At 43.4% G+C, this 22,205-nt stretch overlaps 1 protein-coding gene across 29 annotated transcripts in view; it reads right to left on the bottom strand.

Annotated features, from left to right (window-relative positions):
• The window catches only part of STRBP (spermatid perinuclear RNA binding protein), a 70,884-nt gene that overhangs the window by 42,506 nt on the left and 6,173 nt on the right, over positions 1-22,205 (bottom strand). For 27 of the 29 annotated variants that reach the window (XR_010826032.1, XR_010826030.1, XR_010826026.1 and 24 more), the window contains exons 2-3: positions 3,528-3,700; positions 406-623 (exon numbers count right to left, since the gene is read on the bottom strand). Coding sequence is in view for 14 of the 29 variants with exons in the window: in XM_048052171.2 (XP_047908128.1) it covers positions 406-623; positions 3,528-3,530 (221 nt within the window). In the remaining 15 variants the exon portion in view is untranslated. The remainder of the gene's footprint in view (positions 1-405; positions 624-3,527; positions 3,701-22,205) is intronic. The other 2 variants (XM_066980599.1, XM_066980602.1) reach the window with 2 other exon arrangements.

Genomic DNA, 22,205 nt, shown 5'->3' with positions numbered 1-22,205 from the left:
TAGAAAAGTTAGTTTGCTGGATAAACAATGAGAGCTTACCAAAAAAAATCTTTTATTTCTTAAACTGAAGGAGTCCCTAAGCTACATGGCTGTGGATTTGCATTCGTGTGTTACAGGGACATATATTCACTTATAATTGCTGAGAAGTTTGTCTGCTAAAATGCAACTGGACCGTATCACATTAAAATAAATAATGAAATAGAAAGCAATTGCTGCCTACATTGGACTTATTACTATTCCCTGCACTCATCCTGTGTGCTCCCACCTCAAAAGTGCAAATATATCCACTTCCTTCTATGAATACTCGTATGCAACAGAATCAAGGAACACTACAACGCTTATTTAGAAGGAAAGGAACCCATTCAAAGCCGTACAGTAACACATTATGAGGTTCAACTCACTCACTTGGCATTGCTTTCTGCAGCTTCCTCCTTTGCTTCCACGTCACCCTCACATTTTGCAGACTTGTTCTTTTCATCCAACCAGTCAGAGACATGTTTAAGGGCACATTCTACTGTTGATACCATGTTCTGGACAGCTTCAAGTTCTTCTGGAGATGGATAAATGGTTGAATGTTTCACCATAACATGGCGGTCATCGTTAGCAAAAGATCGGATAGATCTCTGTTACAAAGTGGGAAAGGGGGGGGAAAGAACAAAGTTACTGGGTTATCAACAGAAGGACATCGCCTGAATGGGAATCCTCTCTGACAGATGCAGGCAAGTGTTTTTTGATGACCATGGATTATAATCTTGCAGGAGTGATCTCTTATCAGAGAGAGAGAGAGTGACCAAACACTAATGTGAAATCAGCATTAAACTGGGGAAACATATAAGGCCTTCGGTAGGTTTCATGGCACCTAGATTAGATGCCTAAAAGCAACTCTTCTAGAATCACTTTGTTGGCTACTCCACCAGGCACATCTGGAGCACAGTTCATGTTTACCCCACTCTAGGATGAAATGAATTGTGCTTCAGAAGTACATTCCTCTCCTGCCTATCCCCCTTCTCTTTGAAGAAGAGGGCATAGGCTAGCTGTGCATAAGGCTAGGGTGCTGAAGCGGGGGACCAGAAAAACCTGAATTTCATTCCCAGCTTTGCAACAGCCAGTCTAGGGTCCTGGGCACTCCCTTCGCTTTCAAGTGTCTCTGACTTCCCTCATCCTAGGGATTACTAGCTTGTTAATTTAGATTAGGTTTTCAAAGCCAGTGAGAAAAGACATAGGCCCTGATCTTGCTCAAAGCAAGATCTTCATTATCCTGGAGATACAGGCTGAGTAACAAACTGGGAGAAACACCCTGCCCAGGAATACTTGCAGGAGCTCAGAAGATCCTGAACTTCAGTGATCTTTGCTGACTTGTCTCAAGCTTCAGTGGCTTGATAGCTCAAAGCAAAGAGAAAAGCCAGGGCCTTGATTCCAAAAGGTAATCACATTTCAAAGTAGGGAAATTCAGAACTTAAGTAGCCCAGGGTGAAAGCAGATGGGGCAATGCTTGTGTAGAGGAGGGCAGACAAGGAGAACATGGAGAAGACTCCTCTTTACAGAAGGCATCGATGCTCTCCAAATACAACTTCGCATGTTCCGAATAGGCTGAATGCAGCTATCTCTCCTCAGTTTATGCCAGAGACAATGGCAACCCCTTTGGAACAAGGCAATGAAATAGCCATTCCCATATGGTTTTGTTGCTGCTGCACATGAAGTCACAGGCACTACCTAGTACTGAGAGAGGCTTAGCAAACTGCACTGGGATTTACAAAGGCATGAATGAAGATCAGGACAGAGAGAAACTGGTAAGAAATGATGTAAAAATAATTTATTAAAAATTTGAAAGAACAGAAGGGGATTAGACTGCTAATTAAAGAGTTTATAGTGAGACTGCAGTACCTGAGTGACAGCGCTGAGAGAGGTAAACAGAACTGATGGGGTGACTTGTGCCAGGACGTTATGGGTTGCCACACACTTATCCAAGTGAGACTTATCTGATGTAAACAGTGACTTGGACCAGCTGCTCTCCCAGCACAGACCTCCAGCAAGACCATCTTTAAATATTCTCTACAGGCACATGCCAGTCAATGCTGAAAGGCTCCCAGAATTTGCAATCGTGAGCTAAAAGCCCTCTTCCTCGTACACATTAAATACCTCAAAAAGCTTTCAGTTTTACCTCCACTTCATGAGTTTAACAGCACATACCCTGTAACAGCACACACTCTTGGGGCCTGTGAAGGATCTGAAAGGCCTCTGGGTTGAATCCTTGTTAAGGAACTGGTCAAGGCTTCCCAGCTCATCACATCCATGGGTCCCTCAAAGGCCTATGTCACAATTTGCTCCCTAACTTCTGTGCTCCTACCCAAACAGACAATTCAGATAGTAAAACCTCATCTGGCAAGGGTCTGGTGTCATCCCCAGTACTTTCACAGGTTGCAAAATGTTGCCAGGAGGCCCCTCCTGAGGCCTATCTGCAGCCTGGGTACACAAAGAAGCTGCATTTCACTTCAGCAGTGAAAACTGACAAGCTGGAGTTCCTAATTCACCCCCCCTCCCCCCACATCTCTTATCTCATGAAATATCCATCAGAAAAACAGTCAGAGAGCAACAAATGAGTAACTCAGATTAGAAGACATTTGTGTTCTTTTCTAATAGACAGCGACTGGCAAGATCAATTCTTCATTACAATTTAAGCCAAAAATAATAGCAAAACAAGACTTTTTAAAACACAATGTATCGACAACTCTGCTGTGTCACATGTTCTTCCTCTCTGTGCTCTGTAACAGGTAAAATCCTGTCTCGGGTCTTCTACATTGCTGTTTTTGTTTTGCTTTTAAATATAAACACATGTCCTAGCTATCATCCACAGTCAGCTACACAAATGTTAGAGAGCTGTATTTAAAGTTTATTGCATTTACTCTCATTTTGTTTTTCAGCAGTACCGCTGCCCTTTTGCGAACATGACTTTAGAACCTTATCATCACAATCCTTGATCACAATCCACCATCTCAGACAATCCCAATTTGCAATTAATACCGGGTAGACAGGAACGACCCCTCACTCAGTCAGATACACTTGGTGTGTACTGTTTACACGTCTCATCTACACTATTAACAAAGCGTGCACAAAACTACTTGCAATCAGCTTTTCATGCACACACACACAAATATGAATAATCAACACTCGCTTTTGTGAGGGAGGGTGGATGAGGAAGAGCAGCATTCAGTTACGCAGTCTGCAAGTTCAAGGTCATTCGTGCTGTCTGCTACAGCTTGCCAACGCTGGTTTTATTAGAAAACCTTATGAGCATCCCCTTCATTCATATTTAATAATTCATGTAATGCAGGCTCACAAGACAACTCTCTGGTTTAAAAAGGCTGACAAAATATCAAACCTCATTTGCTTTGCTCAAAGCATGCAGTACCATCTCTAATTTAGTGCAAGGTCAGAATATCCCTTCACTCTTGTTTTACCAGGCCCCATGCAAGACTGTCAGCAGAGAATATTACTAATGCAGCCCTATAAAGATGACAGATACCTACCATGGTTTGTTAGTGTTTCAGCTTTTCTCTTCCTTTCTCCTTTTCCCTCCTCCTTGGTGTCTTTGCTAAGCGCTGTTTTGCCTGACAGAACCTCTTCATAAGCCTCTTAGTCCCTTGACAGCTCAAGAGTTCATAAAGCCAAGATGCTCCGAGAGTCACTTTCTGTAATTCACCTGGAAAAAAACCCAACACACAAAACACAAACACACACAAAAAAAACAACTTGAAACCAGAAGAAACAACATGGTAATTCCAGTAAGTGCTCAATGCAGAACATGATATCAAACCGCTGAATAAAGCGAGCTGGATTCATGGTGGGGAAGGACTCGCTGAACTGTTTATCTCAGAACAATAGCAGACGTTACAGAAAGCAACTTTCTCTGAGGTGCCCACACGTATGTGACCACTGTCCCATGCCACTTAGAGCTCCTCTCAGCACGGTGTCTCAGCTACCTGGCAATCCCAGTTTCTGATATGAGGAAGACTGGAAATCCAAAGTCTCAAATATGTTCTATATGAAAGCAACTTGAAAAGACTTCTATTTTTATACTATATTTAATTATCAAAAAGTAATTATCAGCTGAAATTCCCAGTGCAGCCTTTGATCCTGAGTGCGTCAGATGCTGTACGACCTGAACTAAGACTCCAGGTAGCAATAACTGTACGCTGTTATTAAAAAAGACTAAGTGCATTACAACAAACTGAAGGCATACCAATTGTGACAACGTTCAGCTGAAATCATTCACACTGCTTTTTCTGCCCTTGTACATCTTTTTGCAGCACACAACAGCTAAAAGATCCTGTAAGAGCAGCCCTCTTGTACTAAAGTAGAATGACCGAGCAGTTGGTGTGAAAGAGAGGAAAGGCTAAGCTCACTGCACAGCACAACATGCAAGTCCTTGCAGAAAACTCCTGTTTTCCTTTCATTACACATATTGTTGCATCAGCTTTTCAGCAACATCTTGAAGTAACTGGAAGCCCTGTCAGTAAATTTCTGCAGACTGACACACACATACTCAAATATTCTACTTTTCTCCTATATGTCAGTCCTGCTTCTCTAGTTAGAGATCAAAGGCAAGTTTGGCAACAACACAGGGATAGGTGAGATGACTCGGAAGTTGAGTAGATGTTTAAACCTCAGGGGTGTAACAGGAAATAATTAAAATACTGTATCTGATAGAGACTTAAGCATTCCAAGGGAAAGGCAAAGGCAACCACAAATGCTTTTTTACTATTTTCTCCATCAAGAAGAAATGCAGTGGGTTTACAGGACCAATAGCTTTGATAGTAAGTGCCTAATAATTATTTATTTGTATATTATACCACAGGGTTTAGGATACAAATTTGAGTTAAAAAAAAAAAAGCCAGACAAGAACACTATGCCGAGGCCTGTCTGCTTCAGCAGCTAAAGACTGCCAGGGAAGAAACCCCAAGAGAGTTACATGCACTCATACTAAAAATGCTTGGGAAAAGCAAGCTAATAAAAACCCTGAAGGATCTAATTTCTTCTCACAAAGGCTATACATCCTACCAAGTTATGTTGACACTCAACCAAATCGCTTCCTAGAAGCAATCAAGAAAGATGTTCTTTAATGGGACCGGATTCCTACCTTAAGAGACCCTGAAAGCCAAGCAGGGTCAGCTGGGAGCACAAACAAGGCAGGATTACTGCTTTGGCACTATTCGGGTTATGAGCTAGTCATGGGCACTTCCAAACGCACTAGCTTTGCACCATCTCTAGAACTGACCAGACTCTGTGAGGTCTTCTTGCTTAGCTTTTCTATAATAGTAGTAGTAATAATGAATAATATTTTTTTGAGTCAGCAGATGGCAAGCTAGAGAGACTTTTACCAGACGTGTTTCCAGATCATCTATTTCAAATTAGGTGGGATTTAGTTTGAAGAGAGAACCACCTTCACATACCCGTTCTTCCCTGCGACTCCTACATTTCACATTTTCAGTTTGCTGTCTTCTCTAGTAACTGTAACTTGGCAATGCCAGGCAGAGAGAAGGGCACTGGAATGTGTTGCTGACTTTAGCATATGCCCAGCACGACGTCTCTAGACTCCAAGCAACACCCCAGCCTGGACTCCCTCCTAAGACTACTGCAAGCTGTTGCTTATCAGCTTGTGCAGTGTATTGAAAGCAGATGGACAAGGATAGCTGGCTGAGCAAATTCTGGTGCTTCAGTACGTTGCTGAGCAGCCTGTTGTCTAGAGGGCAAGTCTACAGGCTCTCTCACAAGCTCTGAAAACTGCCATACCTCAGAGCGCAATTCCGCATACATCAAGAGCTTTTTGGTTTTCTTTGAAAATCTGAAACAGGCTGAAAAGGAATGTTTCACAGCTGTGATGGGAATTAATCTTCTACTAGAAAGACGAAGCAAAACTACCACCATCTCCCAATACTCCGCCTTAAATGGGCCGTGGCCGTCTTGTCTTTAAGAGAGGTTCAAGTTTCAGTGACAAGCAACAGAGTTGGATGAAGACCTTTATGACCTCCATTCTACCTACCCTTTTTCTCAGCAGTGAATGGCTGAGGTCTGGGCACACACAGCTGAAATAAAAAGGGACTTACATCTCCACTGCTGCCCGTCATTATAACAATTCAACTAAAAAAATTCCCGAAAGCTGAGATGAAGCTGACATACATGAAAGTCACATTAATGACTTGCAAGTCACTGACATCCTAAGAATATTTCACAGAAATACACAAAGGAATGAAAACCTAATTTGGTCCAGACTTCAGGGATTTTTTTAAATAAAGGTCTAAACAGGAAGTTTACTACAAAAACGCAGACGCAACTTACAGAACAAAGTACGTTTGACAACACGCAGAATTAAAATAAGGAAAACTAAAAATCAAATCTGCTCCAACCATATGGACCAAGGCAGCAGAACACGGCTCAGCACTGAACACATCAGAAAGCATTACGTGGAGTGAGCAGCAATCCCATAAATCCAACAGCCCCATTTTACTTGCAAGTTACAGCAGGATACGTGTCCCCGCATCCTCAGGGAGCAGCAGCTGAGGCCCAGACTAACGGCACAATAGAGTAACGCACGGTTGTCCGATGCGAGGGCTGCCACCTACACTTGCAAAAAACTTCTAGACAAAGCTCCTAGCACTACTGAGACCTTGGTGATCTCGAGAAAGTCACTTTACCTGTAGACCACGTTGACCTAAAGCACAAAACAGAGTAAACACTCTCTGTCTCCTGATCTGGAGGAGCCGAGCAGAGTCTGCAGGGTGGTTTTAAGCCACTGGGGATCTGACACGTTAGAAACGTTACTAAAACACCATGACAGTCTCTCAGTGTTTCCATTAAACATCCCATCCCGCACAGAGGAAGTTTATGCGTTGGCACAAGACAAACAAGGAAAAGAATTTCAGAGGAGGCCTTTGCATAGGGCACATTCCTGCATCTGGCACTTGTGCTCCCGGGAGGAGGCGTTTAAACATCCAGGAGTACCGAACGTGCTCGCCTACCTTCGAGTGCAGGCAAGTGAAAAGCAGAAGCAGGTACCTGTCCTCTGTAAGGGCTGACTGGTAAATCCCGAGCCCGGAAATTCAGAAGGCCCGGAGTGAGGTAGCAGTCAGCTGAAGCAAAACCACCCCCCAGCCTACCCTCTTACCGATGGCTACTCCTGGAAACTACAGCTTACAGCCCACGTCACCCCGAGATCGCTCCACATGTGTGTCAGCAGCGCAGCAAGGGCAGCGCAGGGTGCTCATAACGAACGGGTGGGCATCCAGCACAGACTGGGGCGCACCACACAAGGCAATGGATCAGAACTGGGATTTATACAGAACAGGCGAGAAAAGGTGCAAGCTATCTTTTTTGTTACTTTTTCAAATCGGAATAAGAGGCTTGCAACTTGAAATTGCAGGTTGATTTTAACTTCTGCTTTGCGTTCAGCAGACAGGTAGGTTTTCGTCACACTGCACATGGTGCTGCTGAAAATATGCTGTGTTTTTCTGCAGTAAATTTTTTTGCTGGCATTCTGCCAAGAGTCTTTCTGGCAGCATCTCCCACAGTTGGAAACTGTGTATCTGGGTCAGAAAAGACAAGTCGCTTTTCAGAACGGCTCAATACATTTGGCAGAGATGCTGATATTATAATTGAACTCTTTCAGCAACTCTTTTTGTGATGTACCCAGACACCAAACAAAACAAGATCTGCAAAGTTGATTAGTGTCAAAATAACAGACAGAGAAATAGCAAAATAGTTTTCCCTCCTGTTAAAATTATCAACAAACCAAGAGATACAGATAAAAACCACAATTCACAGGGACTGAGTGGAGTGTGGGGCAGAAAAATCTGCAGAGTATGAGCAGCCTTCTACGTGTGCAGATGTTTGCTATTTTAAATCCCGACGCCCTGCATGCTGCACAGCATTGCTTTCTTCTTTCTTCACCACCGAAGAGAAACCCTTGCCACTCACCGCCATATAAGCAGCCCATGAAGGAACGCAATCGGAGCACTAGGAACCATTGCTAATAAGACTCAGATTGCTTCCACCAACACGCTCAGCTTCCAGCTTCACCTGCAGACTGTACAGCCAGATGAGTTTTATTATTTTCCAAGTAATACAATTCCTGGCAAAGCTGCATCTGGTTTAGCCTTCAGAAGGCTGGAATTTTCCAGCCAAATAAATAATTACAAAGCAACACTACAGCTAAGAGCTGGAGAGGTACTTCCCATGGCAAACCCGTACACTGCACACAACACACACGGAGTCTAGCATTACTCCTGCTTGCTCAGTTCTCGTGCCAGTTTGAGAAAAGGCTCCTGTGCTCCGAAGTTCTCAGGAGCAGCCAGGCAGGCACACACTTCGTAAACAGACGTGAAGTGATAGCACCAGAACAGAGGAACCACCCAAGCCACCTTCCCGGCGCTAGAGCTCACAGTGCAAGGACAGCAGCGTTCAGACAAGACGGGGGAGGAAGCTACTGGAAGAGCTCCTAGAGAGGATTTGGCTGTACCGAGGACAGAGATGGGGACGGAACCTGGGGACCTTCAATTGCAATGACGCAAACAAGTATGCATAACTGCGAACAGGTGAACACACGGATTCCTCCAGGTAGAGCAAAAAAAGAGGGGAAAAAAACAGCCAAAATAAATCACTCCAGTAAAGAAATCCAAGTTGAAGAATTAAAACCAACCAATCAGTTCATTAGATTAATTAAGGTGAAAGGAAACAGGGCTGTGCAGAGCATACCTCACATTTTTAGCTTGTGGAGAAGTTGAAGAAAAAGGACGGTCTAAGGGGAAAACATCACAACCCTAACAGGAAGGCTAAAAAGGAACAGGGAAGCACAGTGTAAGTAAGTGCACAATCACTGGAAGAAAGAAAACACTGTTCTGGAGAACCACACCAGGCAACCTCAGAAAGGAATGCACATTAGTAGAAATAACTGCAGATATCAAATTATGATGTAACAAAAGAAAAAAAATAGTTTGGGGGCAGAACCTAAGTAATTTTCTTTTAGGATTCAAGCTACTCTTCACTACTGAGGACATGAAAATATCCTACCAAGCTCACTCAGTGGTCTTCAGATCAGCACATCAGTTACAGCCCTCAAGGTGGAACTCCTCTCTGTCCAGATCTTATACAGCCTCCTGTTCCCTGGCACCTGCACAATACCAAGCACATCACTCACAGCTAGCGTTACAAAGGCTCTCTGGTGAAGTGATTTTGAAGATCCCTTCATGTCTTGCTATTATTGCCCAGATACAAGACTGAGACAGACCAATTTCAAAAACAAAACAAAAAATAAAAACCAGCTGTTGGCACTTAAATAACAAAGTGACAATGTACTTCCTGCTCAACCAGTCAGAAACATCCAAAACAGAATGCCTGTAAAACTGAGTCCTATACAAACCAAAATATCTTAAAAGGAGAACTTCTTGGCAGCATCTTTAAAAAAAATCACAATTAGATAGTACATGAATAATTAATAGTGAATTATTCATCTTGAGACTAGACAGAAACCACTACTAGACTCTCCATGTCTGAAATGTTAAACTGATTTCTGACTTCCAGCAGGCATTCCTGCTCTTCTGGCTAAACTGAATGCTGGAAACCAGAAGCTACTTTGAAGTACTCACCTGTTAGTGAAGCAGTCAGAATTTGACATCAACATTCAAAATCAGAGAATTCCATAAAACAGACTACATTCAGTTACAGTTGAAGAATTAACTAAATTAATAAAAAGAATTACATTACGCTGAAATGAAACCATCTGCAATGTCAGTTTTCCCAGAGAGAGATTTGGCTTAAGCGAAGTTCTGGATCTATGCCCGACGTTACATCACGTTCCCCAAAACGGAATCGCAGCTCTACCTCCTCAACCACACAGCGCAGCTTAGTGCCATGCCGGGCTTCTTACTGCCCAAGCCTTGCCCTGCACTCGGATCCCAGCACCGGAGCTTTACAGACCTTCAAACCCCTAGCCACTTTCCATCCCCGTATTTCTGTCCACGGCCTTACTTCTGAGGCTTTTTGCTCCAGAACCATAGCGGGAAGCAGCCACAACATTGAAGAGAAGAACTGGGACACTCCTTCCCTAGCATCCTCCAGCTTAACTCAAAAAGCTGCAGTGCCCCAGTTTCTTTCCTGTTGTGATTCATACCCCAAAGACTGCGGGTTGACCTACCAACCAGCAGCATTTGACACGCAACCGGGATGGGGAAAAAGACCAAGAGGTCACTCTTCCACCCCGGAGAATGAGTTCTCCGCAGAACAGCGAGGCCGAAGCAGTACACACACAGAGCAGCACGTGCTGCAGCCTGCACGCTGGAAATCACGGCATGTGATTTACATCCTGGAAATAAAACATGGAGGCAGACAGACAGACAGAAGAACTAGATCACCTTGGTGGTTTGCACTTCTCATCAAGTGAAGGAGGGAAAATCGCATGAGGCTGTAACTTCTTACCTCACCCAAGAACAGCCTTTCGGGTGACATGCTAGAGCTCAGCAATGATTCTATTCCTGTATAATTTTATATTCAGAAAAGCCGTATTTGTACTTAATCAAAAACACTCTTATGCTTCAAACTAAAATCAGAGCAGACATTTTTTTATTCTAGGCACATCAGATAGGATAAAATAGCTTATTCTAAATGACTAACGATCTTATCTGTTAATATTCGTAAAGGCGTTAAAAAAAAAACATGCAAGCTCACAAATGGGCTATACATAAAACGTATCTAGTATCTCACACAGTTACTCCTCTCACAACAAAGCAACATAACCCCCCGAGGAAATATCTATTCAATTTGAATTCCTAGAAGATAGTCTCTGCAGGTATCATTTAACATACAGGCTTACTGCCACGAAGTATCGTTAGACACTTCCTGGGCTCTCCAAAAGGTTGGTGTTTTGTGACCACTCACCAACGCAGAAGAAAGCATTTCAGACATTCCTACGTAAGAGATGCAGACCTTTTTCCTTTGAGCTACCCGCTAGTTCCTCCATCAGCAGGTTAGACCATAGAAGAACCACGGAAAAATTTCTGCTTGCACGCTCTGAAGCGCCATGTCCTACTTCCTGTGTCTTGTCTGCATTACCAATTCCCTTTCAACAGAAGCACAGCCACAGCAGCATGTTCACAAGTTCACCAACACATACAGATTGCTTACAATACACGATCTGCCTCTCCCTTTAGTATGACAGCAAGAGCTCCCCAACAGCTCCTGCATCAGCTTTCCATCTGCATCCAATCCAAAATGTTCTGCTGAACAAGAGCAACGACACAAAGAGCTGAGGTACGGGTCAGCTGCAGCTGGCATTGCGAACAAACACCCAGCGTGGCAGTAAGACTGCCGTGGTGCTTTGTCGGGAAGCGTTGTCAAAGTTACGGGCTGCCCCTCAAGCCAGGTCCTGCCCCAAACCCACAGAAACTCTCAAGCACTAATGCTGCTCATTACAAGTTTCTTATTGTAGAAGATGCACAGATCTGTGACTTTTCAAAAAATCTGTTCTTATTTCAATAAAGAGCGTTCAGTTAAAACTGCTTGTAAAACCATTCAGTAGCAGAACGCGTTTGCTGTACTAGCAGGGAGCCCTGCTCCGTGTCTCAAGCTAATACATAACTCAGCGATTTGCGAGATGAAGGAGAAGAGTAACACAACTTTTTTACAGCAAAAATCTGTGCTGTAGATAATACATATTTAGTAATTCTGTTTTACAAATAAGAATGTAAATACTGTATTTTAGACAGCACTGAGATCTGTATTTTTCCAATGCTAACAAAAAGTTTTAATTTCAAAGGATTAAGAAGTTTTTAAGAATAAATGCTGTTCTGATTAGAATCCCAGCAACTCTTAATAGCAAAATTTAACCAACAGCTTCTCCTCTAGAATTTCTTCCTTGAGGTCCCCAGTGACAGCACATGAGGAAGCTGGCATTTTCAATATTGCAAATTCACGCTGGATACTGTGCACATTAGCCAGTTTAAACATTCATGACTCTCCACTTAAATGCATTTTCTAGTATGTCAGTCTTGATGCCTCGGTGACATTTTTAAAAAAAGAGAGAAGACTTACAAGAATTTGGAAGAGCAGACTGCTAGCTAGTCTCTGTTAGTGTTGTGCAAAGAGCTCTTGTGCTCTCCCCTCCGCCAGTCCACATTTGCCATCAGGCTTGACCACGACCAATGCTCCAGTCCTGGTATTTTCAGCCTGTTCCTCTGTTACCATGCATTGTCTCAGTATTCTTGTCTTAGATCATTATTTCCAGGGAAGCCCGAAGCTCAGTGGCACAATATGTAATGCCACAGACACATTTAAAACAAAAACTGTGATTACCACCGTAGGCCACTTAGGAACCAAAGCCTCCTCTTTGGAAACTCCCTCACAATGCTGCAGCTCCACTGCAGACAGCCTGAGCTGCCCAGAGGAGCAGGACCGAGCGCTGCAGAGTACCCTGGCTGCCATCTCCTTTCAGCCTCAGAATGGAATTATTTACTTCAAAGGCATGATAAACCTATCAAAAGATTTGAATTAGTTTATTTAGGCATGAAAGCTAGCAACAATACCCATGATGAAGATAAAAACCAACGCCACATCCACATTAGATGGCAGAGAAGAACTGTCAGCCTGACCTTAGCAACTTAAGGACACCCTTTACTTCTTACTACAAAGAACTGCTCAAGAAGTCCAAGCATGGCTAAGAGGAAGAAAAAAATAAATGTATTTGGAGATTTACAAATTAATATTTCCTTGGAAGGTCATTCGAGTCTTAAAAATGTTTTATACTGGCCTAATCCAGCAGATCTACCCTGCATGTGAATGCCGTCAGATCTGCCAACCCCAGTCGCAAAGCTCATCTGTTATTCTTCTCTCCAGTTAGCACAACACTGTACAGCTATGCAAAAAAAGAAAAAAAAAAGATGACTTTTGCAGAGACCAGTGATGGCAATACTCATGATGGCTAGATTGCAAAATTAAACATCTTTTTGTGTGAATAAGTTGTATCTGTCAATCTTACCCTTAGGAACTTCATGAGATGAGCACTGAATTCCACAATTGCTTATTTTTAACTGGATATCAAAATTTTTAAAAGTTAAATATATGTAAGCATCTGTAGCACTATATTCTCTAATGTCTTTGGAAAACACAACTAAGTAATCCATCTTGAACTTGAGAAGTTACATTCAATCTCTTTCTTGTCTTTTGAATTTCAAATAAAATCTGAAACGAGGAGCTATCAGCACAAATCCAGCAACCACACCTGGTTGTTGTTACAAGAACATGGATACAGCTTTGTTGCTTTGGTGTTCCCCTTAAGTTTCACATAGTGGTATGAATTCATTTAATCTCTCTTCATAGGTAACAATGTCATCCCCAGTACCGCTTTACTCAGAGCAGTGGGAACACTCCTGGTTCTTTGTTCATTACCAGAAGGCTCCCCCATCTTCACCATTCCCCGCTGTTTTCCTTAGGCCCTGTAATCACCGACCTACCTTGCTCTCTCTCTCAACATTAAGCAACACCTCTGAACATCAAAATATAAGGCTATGACCAACACCAGTGGCTTGGAGGCAACTTGCTTGTCACAAGCCAAAGGACCCAGCCTTTTGGGGGTTCTTTGGAGGTTAGGAAGATGACGTCCAGGTTAGGAAACAGAAGTGCGCGAGAGCAAGCTGTTGCAACTCCCATGTAAAACAGGGTGCATGCCCGTTTCTCTCTGAGGGAAGCAAATAGACTGTGCAATCGATAGCAGCACTCAAAATGCTCTCAGCTTTACAGGAAGATCGATTTACAACAACAACAAAAATCTCACTTTCTCTCCAAAGCCCCCTCTATACACTATAGTTGCTAGAAGTAACACTTGAAATTGTTACCAAGGGAAAGACTGGAGAAAAACAATCTAAGTTTGTTTATTTTGGGTCATTAACTATTTTGTGTCTAGCCACTTCAGCTTCCCCTGATAACAGGGAACCTGCTGTTCCCAAAAGCAACAGTGAAGGTGCTTTGTTTTTTTTTTTAATTTTATTTTTTCAAAGAAGGCGTACTTGGGAAGCCACAGCACGTCAGGGTAGGAGCGCACAGATCAAGATGCACAGGGCAGGATCAAAACCCAAATAGAAAAACAGCTACTTTATAAATCAATGGAATTTCTCCTAAGCTGGGCAATAGGATACAAAACCTTGCAGCCATCAGTCAGAAGTTATGACAGAGCTGTATTACAGTCCTAATGTTTTTCTTACCTGCTTAGCCATCTGTGTAAGTCTGTGCCATGTCCCTACACCGTCATTATTACAAGATACTACGGCAAAGAGAAAAAGAACCAGAGGGACACAAAAACTGAACTGAGCTCAAACACTGAGCACAACGAATCTCCTTAGTTTTTACAGTCGAGAACTAGAGTTCTGGTGGTAAAAAATAAAAAAATCAGATCTTAATGTTCTCAATATAACTGCTTCTACCTATGCAGAACTCAGCACGAGAAAAGAAAGGTTAGTCCCTGGAATTCAGTGGACAAATGTTACCAGACAGTTTCCTGCTTTACCAAGACAAAATCTGCAAGTTAAATTTAGAATGATGATTTCTGCAGGCACTCAGATGTTTCTGCTCTAAATTTTCTAGAAATTGCAAATTAGAAGTTGGCAGACTTTAAACTGACCCAGCATGTGTCTGCTGTAATCCAAATCATATTCTGTTCTATTACTCTGCAAAACTGTTAGGGAAAAATCATGCCTTTCAACACATGGTTTCAGACAAGTGACAGAGACATTCCATTTATCCCTGTGCTGAGAACAAAACTTAAGTATAGTGTTTTTTCTTCTTGGAAAAACACCACGAAAATTACAGCTAGTAGAGGAATCAAAGTTAGCTCCATGGCACTGTAAGCATAGTTGCTCAATAGGACTACTTATATAACTAGGTTCATTTAAAGTGCTCAGGGTAATTTTTCTCCACGTACCATAGGGCAAATATATCGCACTTCTAGACTCTGGCCTCGTTCTTAAATCCCATGAGCAGACACTGACCAAAGCAGGCAGGTGTCACCAGGCTGCTCTGTGGAAGCGACCGGCAGGCCCCGCAAGTTTCCTGCAGCCCCTGCGAGTCCCTAGCGCTCTGCTGCCGTTCAAGAGATTAAGTTTTTTTGCAGCACCATGAACAAATTGAATGAAACAGCTCGGAGGTTAAAAACGAAAGAAATGTGGGTCATTACTTCTCCATCTACTGGTAAACAGACAGTACTACCCAGTGCTCCACCACTAACCTGTGGGAGATAGCAATCTTCGGCTTAACCTAGCAGCGGGGACTGAAGCATAATAAGCTCTTCCATTTTGATTGCAGTAGGAAGCTCCAATGTGCTTTTTTCGTTAGAGAGCAAAACACTCCCCGAACGTAGCTGTGCACACAAGAATTTCACAGCACTTCCTAGCCATTACTTCTCCAGCCCTGGTAACAGGTACACGTTTGATGCTGTTTGCATTTAGAAGAGACCCCATCCCCAAAGACTGAAGTGACTTTCCTAATGCCATTGTAAATCTATGGCAGGACTTGGAAACTAAATTAGTTTTTCACTTACCATACACACTAAGCTCTGGAGTGTGCCACAGCCCCTGCCCCACCAGCTTTCCACCCCTTACTCAGGCTTCTTTAGTTCCATTTGCACAGACGCTGTGCTGCTGGCTGCCCTCACTCGCAGGAGCGGAGCCATCCTTTGCAGGCCAGCTTGGCAAAGAGTCACAGCTAAATGCTTGACAACAATTACCTGCAGATTCATGGCATCCAAATTAGCAATTCAGTATCTGAATATGGGGTGATTAATCTCAGGAAGTGAATTCGGAATATGTCCTATTTTCAGGCATCAGATTTTTTTGAGCACTCCACTCTTTGGAAAGTCAGGCTGACACGGACTCAGCGACCCCCCCATCTTTTTCAGAAGAGGACAATGGAGTCCCTCTTTTGTTAGGCAGCAAGAGGCACACAGTCTGTTCTCGGGAAGAACAGAAGCCAGCAAAATGAGGACATTTCAGGACACCAGCAAGGGCCCTGAGCCGTTCAGCAAGGTGAGGGGAAGCTCTGCAGCCCCACTCCATCCAGAAACCCCCTCCTCATCATCACGCATCGCACTCTGGACACCAAGTTCCAGCACAGTGTTTAGGTTTTGAAGGAAATTAATTTCAGGCACACTCAACAATTTGAATCCAAGTCAGTATTGACATGAGACACAAACCACATAAAAACTCCTTGTCATTCAAGGACCGGTGTCCTGCTTTCCCCCAGATTTTGTGCTTAGAAGATGTCCTCTGATAACTGCAAACACACAGGGCAGGAGGAGCCCTGCCCCCAGTTCTGGGGCATTTAGCTCATAAATGTTGAGATAAAATCTTACAAATGCTGCTTCTTGTAAGCATGGACACACGTTGAGGGCTTCACTGCACAGGCCTCCCAGGAATAACTTCAAAGGCAGCAGTAAGAACCTACCAGCACATCATGTTCACGTCTCACGGCTGTTACCAACTTCTAAGACAGAAACTCTGCCAGAGACAAAAGGCGAAACTTTTAAAAAGTTGTGCACTATTGGCACCTTAAAGGCTCTCCAAATTCCTCTCCTAGCACCACTGCTGGGAGAAGGAGGAAAAGAAGCAACTGCTGCTTTTGTTGGGACGCGCCTGTTTCTGTCACCTGGCAAATGTCAGGTTTCACACTATCACCACGATTTTGCTTTAAAATAATAAAAAAGGAAACCAAAGACATGCAAGTATAAGTAGATGTTTACAGACAACTGCATAAGGCGGTTGGCTTTGCCACCTGGCATTTCTAAAGCTCTACGTGGCACAGGGTACAGAAGATAGGGGAGCTCATTTCTCTCTCAGAACAACAAAACCAGCCTTCACACTAGATGCTGGCTGCCCCTCTATACGGCCCCAACCCCATCAACCTGACAGCACCTCTCTTACAAATTAAAGAAGAAAGCTGAAACTCCAGGATGACCGGGAGAGCAGATGTCAGCACTTCACTTCCCCCTCCTGCGCCCACATCACACACCTCAAACATCTCTTCAGTATCACAAGCCCTACACGAAGCCCAACTCTGCCAAAGCACCACTTTTCATCGCTGTTTGTTATGTGACTCTACCCTCCTTCTAAAAACATCTCTTAGGCGTCTGAGAAACAAACAAAAGGAAAGCAAACACAGCCAGCAGTTACCGCTTCCCTCGGGCTCCACGCACTCTGCACATGTGGTTCTCTGGGCAATTTTCTCTCCCGGCCGGCGAGCAGCACAGTGAGCACCGTCAGAGCTCCCCACTCTTCTCCCCCCGCACGAGGCTCTGCAGCCACCCTGTTTCGTCGCTCCTGTGCTGAATACCTGCAAGCTGTTCTTGTGCTGCAGTGCTGAACAGCCACCGTCCCTTTACAGCATCCAGGCTGACAGTTTTCTGATCTCTTCCAACATTTTGAAGTATGAAGGAGACTTAGGGCTATATTTTGTGCATGCACATTATCCAATTATTATCCAATCTACCAATACAAACGCTAAACACACACAAAGTACTTTCAGGAAATATTCCAAACTTTGCGAACACAAGAGGAGCACAAATAGAAACAGAACAAGAAAAAGGAAAGAGAGGAGAAGTACAGCAGATCCCTGTACTCCTCAGCTCTCAGCCAAAACTGAATCTTCTCTGTACCGAGCATGAGACCTGCTACTGTACTGTGCGAAGGGGGTGAAGAGCCCTCATTCAGGCACAGAGCACCTGCTAAAGCTGGCAGTGAAATCAGTCAACTCCTGCAAATCAGTAGCACCCAGTGCAAACAGAAAGCCAGTCTGTATTTTTCTGGCACAAGACTATGGCGAGTTGCACGTACAGATCAAACATTTACGAGCAAAAGAAAAGACCTTAGCCAAGGGGGTTACATTAAAATAAAGATTACAGATCTCAGCGTGAAAGCAAACACTAAGCGTACCACTGAGTCCATCCCAAGCCCAGATGAGCTCTCCTCAGGCAGCTCCTCCATGGAAGAACTGCAAGCAGGCAGGGGCTGAGCCAACTTCAGCAACTGCAGAAGCACCAGCGTGATATTCAAACACTGCAGTAACAGTAAAAGCATCAGGAGCAAATGGATACTCAAAATATTGAAGGAACTTCTGGCAGCTTCATCTGGACTCTACCTACCTACAGGCAAATCACTGATCCAAATCAGCTTAATTCAACTCTCTACTTGCCCGTTTCTCTTCTACCTTAACGTTCTTTCAGCATGCTCGCTTCTTCCAAAATTTCATGGAACTCAACAGAGCCTTCACAGAAAGTTTTGCAGACGTGGTGCTGCAAGAATGACTGACATCCTGTAAGGAAAAGACCGATGGCACCTTCCTACAGTGCTGCTGCAACTTCTCACCAAGGGTGGAATGCTGTTATGACAATGACACTATGCTTATGTTGCTTTACTAAAAGCACACTTGGAAACATCTCAACGGAAACCAAAACAGAGGTATGTTACTTTTCAACTACACAGAAAAAGCAGATTTATTTGTAACATGCAGTTATTCCAACACTAATGTGGAATCTCTATTAAGTAGCCTGAAACACTGCACTTACGCACTTGGGAAGTTTTTCAGCTAAGAACTGTAGTTTACCGAACGATGTTTAAGGCAGGCCATATCTCATCTCCCTTTTAAGAATCTTCTTCATTAAAGTCAAAGTTCCTCAAAGTTGTAGCTTTATCAGCAGTCCTGTTCAAACCCTCTTTGTAAGAGGTTTTTTTTTTTTCCTCCCCTCAACTCTGCAGTCCTATTTTGTTTCTTACTGAAACTTGGCATGAAGCTCAGGCTCCCGACCCATAGCAAGAAAGTAAACAACACAGCTTTGCTCATTTGTTTTTGGAAGAGTCAGAAAGTCTCCAGTTTCAGGTTCTTCAGTGTTCTGGCTGGGGAGAAACAATATACGTCAAGCTTCAGAAGCATTCAGTTCTCAATCACTATCTGCAAAGTTAATCAGAGACGTGCCAAAGACGCACTTGGTAAACTGCTCTTGTTACTGGTCTATTACACAAGGCCACATCCACAAAAACAGACTTTTGGTCAAGAGCTCACCACTTATATGACTCCCATCCACTCGGAATAAACCATATCCTATATCCCATGGGCTAACAAAGAAAAATGACTAAATACCCCCAAAAGATAAAGCAGATGGTAGGGAAACAACCAACCCACAAAATATTACCGTCTCATTCCCACAATACTGTTAGGAGAAAAGAAACATAAGGAAGAAAATAGTTTATTTCTATTTTTGTGCCTTTTCTGATGATTGTTTCAAACAGTACCATCACTATTTAGATGGTGACAGTTGTTTTTTTCTAAAACGTGCAGTACTGTGAAATCTAAAAAGGAAAATTATCATATTGATAAGTTGTTACAGCATAAGCATGCAAAGAAGTGCTCTGAATCCAACTGGTTCCTTAGCAGGAGTTTTGACAGGAATAGAGTCCAGTTCCAGCCAACCACCTTTTAACACGAAGCAGTGTGAAAATTATTTATTTGGAAGTTACAACAGCCTCAGGTTTCACGTAATTTGCTAGGACTGAAAATTCAACCAAACTTTTTAAATTGTCAAAAATACTGCAGTTACAGGAGGTTCTTATTCGCCTTCAAGGTGGGAGTCATGATTCTTTTCTCTTACACAAATTTAGACAACTGTGTTCTCTTTTCAGCCTCCTGGCCATCTGTGGAGATGGGGAGGTGTGTGCAGATGTGGGCTCCGAGCAGAACAAGCGACTTGTCTGAGCTCATATTTTTGGCAGCCGCCAATTTCACCCTCACCCACCAGAAGCGGAGAAGTTATCAGCCTTGTCTCCAACCCCCCTTCCCAGTGTTTGCTTTTCTTTCTGGCTTTTCTAGAACACTTGTCATCATATTTACCCAAGTACATATATTAGTGGTTTCAAACTAACAGTTTTTGTGACAGAGGGAAACATCTCAGGTCTTTAAAGGGGAACCTGAGACATGAAGAAATGAAATCATGTGGTAAATCCACAGCAGAACCTGAAAAGGAGCCAAATGCTCCCATAATCAATACTTTCAGTTTAATCACCAGACTTCTTCACCAGATCAGTGCCGCTCTGTGCCTGGTTCTGAAGATTTTTTTTATCAGTGTCCAGTTGGAGAAAGAACACTCGCAATTCTCCTGGGCTTGAGTGTTCTGCACCCAACACAACAGCCCCTGTTCCATACATAACAAGTGGTACATCTGCAGCAATGCAGCTACCCATCTTTAAGGTCATCCAAATGGCATAGCTGATCACTTTGAAGGAACAAATTAAGTCTCTATAGGATTAAATACTTGGACAGCATGACTGGGTAACCAAAGAAGCCCTAATGTATTTGTTAAGTCCAATTATCGAAACATCGAGAGATCATGAAGCTTTAGGACATTAAATAGCTGCTCCGAAAGAGATGACAATCACTCTGAGGATCTGACCTGAGAAATGGGTTCCTCTACAGAGCAGGTGGTGAGGAGAAATCAGTTGTTGGGCACTTGTTTTCCTCTCATCATCTGTTAACCTAAACCAGCTATCAGCGTAAAGGGAGTAAGAGTAGGATTGGAAGTGGAAGAGGAGCAGATAGCCAAATTCTCTAAGCCTGTACCACGAGCATTTACCAAGCAGCTCCAGCACATATCCGAGATTACATCCGAGATCTCATTCCTGAGTTCAGCAATGTCACAAGTCTTTCTGAGGCAACTAAGATGAGCTCAAGCTCCTTCACTTAGTCAGAATCTAGCCACTAGCTCAGGTAGGACTTCAGGCTAGCTTGCTTAAAGAAAAGCAAAAACCAAGGAAACTCCAGCTCTCACGGCACCTATTGCTCGGGAAAGGGACTGCAGAAGCCTAGAACTGAGGCTAAGCGTGGTCTTGTACTATCTGGCACCAAGCTCCCTGCAGACATGCTGTACACCTACAAACCCCCTCCTATTCCAGAGTCCTTTCCATTTATTTCCATTCAAAATCACCACATTACACATACACAAATTAAGCCAAGTTGATAGAGAAAGCAGCAAAGTGCTGAGCCTGGGGAGGGTCAGAGAGCAAACCACGGCACCCCAAAGCCAGAGAAACAGCAAGGTTTCCATACGCAAAGACCTGCCCCTCCAACAGCACAGAAGTATAAAAGATGGCAATAAATGATTAACTTCCCTTATTTTCATACTGCAGATTCTGTGTCTTCACCCAGGTTCAGCACCAGGTACACGCCTGTGGGAACAACGCACGGCTTCTGCCCAGCACAGCTGGCACAGCCAGCGCCCCAGGCCAGCACGGCGCAGTGCGGCACCACGGCGTGCTGCCCTCTGCCCAGCTCTGGGCCAGGCCTAGGACCGGGTCATCAACAACATAAACAGCTGGCCCTTCAGCTCAGCTCCAAATTGATTAAATGTTAACACACATTAGTCAGCACTTTCAGATCAACTGATAACACATTATTTGTTTCTAGGGTTAGGAAAAACATCCCCAACCCAATTCTATTCATCTTATCTCCATAAGGTTGCCCGGTGGGACCCTTTATCACCACGCCACACACTAGAACAGAAACACAGACCCAGCAGCTCTGGACAGCCGAATCTCCTACCACAGAGAAATTAAATGCTTTTTTTCTTTTTAGTACAAGCTGTAATTTGTTTTTTGAAATGGACTTGTAAAGCCTTAACTGTAGACTTCCATCCAATGTCCAGGTGATGTGTTCAGTACAACCATTCGGGGTCTTGCTAAGCAGGCTGTAAGAAGACCAGCCATTCAAGTTAAATGCCTTCTTTAGTGCTGCACATACTAGCTAGCAATTTTAAAAGCTTCACCCATTTCAACAACAGCAACTAAATTCAGTGGGGTGCAGCATGCTGGCTTCTTTGCTTGCTCAATTTTATGTACGCTTCTGGAAGATGAGAACATTCAAGAGATAGCATGCTTATTGGAAGGGTTAAATAGGTAGAGAGGTAACGAAGTTTTGGCTGCTACCTCATAACAAAAGCCAGTGCCCTGCAACAAATAGCAAAATTTTTCATGCCTCCTCAAAGATTAACTCTGTGACTTTACAAAATCCACAGCTAAAGATCCTCCCCCTATATATATATATTTCAGTTTCATAGTATTGTTGCCACTAGGATAAAGCACTCTGCAGTGAAATCTCACTAGACAAGATGAGCAGTGTTGCGTGCCCATGAA

This window comes from Anser cygnoides, chromosome 20 (genome assembly GCF_040182565.1).
Source record: "Anser cygnoides isolate HZ-2024a breed goose chromosome 20, Taihu_goose_T2T_genome, whole genome shotgun sequence".
NCBI classification, from domain to species: Eukaryota; Metazoa; Chordata; class Aves; order Anseriformes; family Anatidae; genus Anser; species Anser cygnoides.
Note: the sequence above shows the minus strand (reverse complement) of the source record. Positions and strands in the feature narration are given on the sequence as shown.